The sequence below is a fragment of the Dermatophagoides pteronyssinus genome, unplaced genomic scaffold (genome assembly GCF_027571235.1).
Source record: "Dermatophagoides pteronyssinus isolate colony J.1.1.1.1 unplaced genomic scaffold, Derpt_VIB-CSIC_2022.12 sq0146, whole genome shotgun sequence".
Taxonomy (NCBI): domain Eukaryota; kingdom Metazoa; phylum Arthropoda; class Arachnida; order Sarcoptiformes; family Pyroglyphidae; genus Dermatophagoides; species Dermatophagoides pteronyssinus.
Window position 1 is genome coordinate 1 of NW_027461620.1, and position 4,383 is coordinate 4,383.

At 38.1% G+C, this 4,383-nt stretch overlaps 1 protein-coding gene across 1 annotated transcript; it reads left to right on the plus strand.

Annotated features, from left to right (window-relative positions):
• Window positions 1-560: 560 nt before the first annotated feature.
• Window positions 561-4,383, plus strand: LOC113796891 (uncharacterized). Its single transcript, XM_027347181.2, has one exon. It carries the CDS (start codon window positions 782-784, stop codon window positions 4,016-4,018), a length of 3,237 nt encoding a protein of 1,078 aa, XP_027202982.2. The 5' UTR covers window positions 561-781; the 3' UTR covers window positions 4,019-4,383.

A 4,383-nucleotide genomic window follows, 5' to 3' on the forward strand; every position in this document is an offset into this window, starting at 1 on the left:
TTGGTTAAAAAATAAGCAGCTGACAGGGTTTGTCAGCAATCAGATGGCACGATACATGCGTAGTGCAACATCTTAAATGCCGCCAAAATTATGGGTAAGTCAGCAAATATCACACACCACAGACGCATCTAAAGTCGCATCGATTATCGTCATAAAATAACGTCGTCAACCATCATCTGACATTTCATTATGTTTCTATTTATTTTATTTTAATCATCATTCATTTAAATTATTACGTTTAATAAATTCGTTTAATTATACCAAAAATTGAGCATCGGTTGAAGTTTTTTAAACATTACGTTATCAGCACCATTATTGCCTACGACTAGGTGCTCAACGTTTTTTGGTACAATTTGATCGAACGGACGAATGCGAACGATGAGAAAGAATTAAGGACGGAAGTGAGCGAACGGATGGAGGCGAATAAACGAAGCGACTAACGGACGACGGTACTATCGATCAAACAAACAACGACGTAAGCAACGAGCGGACGAACGAATAACGAACGAACGAACGACGGACGACGACGTAACGGATCGATAGTACAAAATAACAACGAATTAACGACGGACGTAACGAACGATAATAACGAACGAACGACGACGAACGAAACGCAACGATCGAAAGTAAAGACGAGACGAACGAATAGCGACGACGACGATATTGACGGACGACAAGGACGAAAAACGTAACGATAAATAACGGTTGAATCAGCGACGACGTAACGTAACGATAAATAACGGTCGAATAAAACGACAATAACGAATCGATAAAGACGATAATGACGAAACCCGGTGGTCAGAATGGTGATAAGGCTGGGTCAACGAAAGGAAACCTGGTGGTCGAAATCAAGGAACTTGTTTCCAGTATACGAATAACGGAAGTTCGAATGTTCAACCAAGGCATCGACGTAAATCATGGCGATATCAAAAACATGTATGAAAAATATTATCAGCTGTGTTGTACAATAATCGAAAATGATGATATCGACAAAGAAATCGAAAGTAAATTTAATGACGCCAGAGAGAAAATCGACATCATTTTCAAATATAGTAAATTAATCATGATCATCGAACAATATCTGGAAAAGCGAACATGGTCATACAACGACGTATTAATGATTGACGAAAAATTACCTGATTTAAAAGCTATATCGTTTAAATATCCGTATATCATCACTGACGTTGATAAATTAATTGAACGTGTAGATCGGATGAAATCATCAATCGATTTCACCAAAAGTGCTGAATCAACATCGATAACGAGTGAAAATCGTCGATCAATTAACGATAATAACAATGTACCGCTGCTTGACGCAATCAATCGTCAGCAAGTACCGTCGACATCATCGAACGATCAATATCGAAACGACCAACCACAACGATTATGGTGGGATTACGGAAACGACATCAATACATGGTCAGGAGGCGTAAAAGTGGCAGCAAAGAAATTGACTATGTACAACGGAGAACCTTTAGATTATCATAAATTCAAGAAATCGATTATGCATTACATTATTGATAATACGCAAATTCGAGGTAATGCAAATAAGTTGATGGAAATAATTGATCTGTTGCCGTCAAAAGATCGATATATCATTGAAAGTCTGGATCCTCGAACAACGACAATGACAAGCGCGATCGACGAATTAGATGAGTATTATGCAAATCCGAACCGGTTAATTCCAGCAATAGTAAACCGAATAAAACGGGCTCCATTTATATCGTTGCGTCCATCAGAAAAGGATTGGGAGGGGATGCTGGAAGTGATCATATTGACGCGTAACACATTGATGAATGCCGAATTGACTGCTGAAGAACGAAGCATGGTGGGCATATTGTTACAGAAAATTGATCGAGCACATTTTATGCAGATCGGTGATCGACGTGCAATGACACTGAATCAAATACTGGAATTTGTCAAAACTGGTTTGGATCGTGAACGTATGGCTAATTCACAGATCGCTGCAAGTGAGTTAGCATCCAAACCAACGAATAAATCGCAAGGTACGTATCAGCGACCGACAGGAAATGTAATGATTGCAACACCGGGTAATGCTTGTATGTTTGGTGATGGAAAACATCGTACCGCCGAGTGTCCATTATCGTATAACGAACGACGTCAAATCGCTATCGATAAACGTTTGTGTTTTAGATGCGGAGGTGGTGGACATAATAGCCGTAATTGTCGACAAGAATTTCAATGTCCGATATGTGGTAAAAATCATATTCAGCATCTTTGTTATGACGTCAAACAATCATCGACGAAAACGAATATCGAATCGAACGTTAATCATCATGGAACGCCGAAACAAATGGCAACATCATCGAATGAAAATAACGAATCATCATCATCAGCAGTATTATTGACGAATGACGGTGTCAGTTTGTTCAAAACAATAACGACGACAATCAATGATCGATCTGTTCGAATAGTATTGGACGACGGATCGTGTAGATCATTTATATCGAAACGTTTGGTGAAGTTATGGAATTTGAAAACGAGTGAGATTGAACCGATACGGGTAGAAACGTTAGGTCAATCTTCATTTATGGGCGAAAAGTCGGTATCACTGCCAATACCTATATGGAACGGCAAATACAACAATCTAGATTTCCGTATCAACGACAATATTAATCGGTTACATTTCGAATGTATATCGCATGATCAACAACGAATATTACGTAATCAAGGTATCGATGTAATGGATCAACCAGGTGTCGTAGACATTTTAATCGGGTTAGATCATATCAACAAGATTCAATTGAAGGAAGAACAACGAATATCGGAGAACGTAGTGGCCAAACGAACGACGTTGGGATGGATCGTTTATGGTTCAGCAGAATCCGTTAACGTCTTGTCCACATTGAATGATCGTAATGAAAGTGAATCAACGCCGAATGGTGATAGCGACGAAACAACGAACATGGCTATGACGAAAAGTACTAATTATGGTGAACGTAAATTAAGTCGTGATGGAAAATCGAAACGAAGTGCAGTTAATCTGCTAATTATCGAGAATACAGAAGGTGGTCGAGATTATTACGATGATGAACGTAAAGGCATCGAAATTAACCAACGTATCGATGATGACCAACAATACAAGAATCAATTATCGGACGACGTAGTAGAGATGAACAATGATGATGCGATTAAATCAAAATTGGTCACGAATCAAGGTGTAAAAATATCGGATGACGAATCGAAAAGTTTGAACAAATGGCAATTGGCCGAAGTAGAATCGATTAATACCGGACATGGACGAGTAGCTGAAATAAAGCATGGTACCACCAATGGTCAACGGGTGAGTTATCCATTATCATTGTATAATCCGTGTGTTAGGTCATTAGCCTGCACGTTGGAATCGAAAGCGGATATACACGAATCTTTGATACAACAATCGAGCTGGGACGTTGAGATGATCGTGAAGGATAATCAATTTGTGATGAAAATTATCGATGACGTAAAACAATTGGACGAAGTGCTGGTTTCTCGATTTATGTTGAACGAAAACATGAACGAAAACATTGATTTAGTCAGGTCGGGTGATGTAAACATTATCGTTACCGGAATTGTACATGTAATTGATCGAAAATTATTGAAAGTAATTGATTGTAAATCTGAATTGTGCAATCATCGTAAAAAACTATTGTTATCGTATGGCTCGAAGGTCGCTAACTTGGTAAAAGAAATCGTTCGAGACAAGTATGGTGAAGAGGATCTAGGATCCAATAAAATTTATCGTATCGATAGTGACGAAGCATTGGAAATAGAAGCAACGAAAATTTTATTGATCATCGACGAAACATTTATTATGAAATACGGCGTATTGGATATCGATTTTAATCAAGAACGTATTTACGACGTATGGATTTTATCAATCAATGCAGAGTCCGACGATTGGAAGTTTATCATAGATACGGAAACGGACGCATTGAAGTTTTTATTTAAATTAAACATAACGTATCGCCCCCTGGAAGCTGTTTCAGAAAGGGGGGAGGAAATGGTTAAAAAATAAGCAGCTGACAGGGTTTGTCAGCAATCAGATGGCACGATACATGCGTAGTGCAACATCTTAGAAATGCCGCCAAAAATTATGGGGTATAAAAGTCAGCAAAATATCACACACCACAGCGTCCACAAGTGTTCACCAGCGTTCACATCATCGTTTTAGCATCGTTTAGAGCGATCATCATTGAGAGACGCATCTAAAAAGGTCGCATCGATTATCGTCATAAAATAACGTCGTCAACCATCATCTGACATTTTCATTATGTTTCTATTTATTTGTTTATTATTTTAATCATCATTCATTTAAATTATTACGTTTAATAAATTCGTTTAATTATACCAAAAATTGAGCATCGGTTGAAGTTTTTTAAA

What these genes read in the sequence shown, in the direction of transcription:
- LOC113796891 (XM_027347181.2), top strand. Translation starts at nt 782, where the DNA reads ATGACGAAACCCGGTGGTCAGAATGGTGATAAGGCTGGGTCAACGAAA.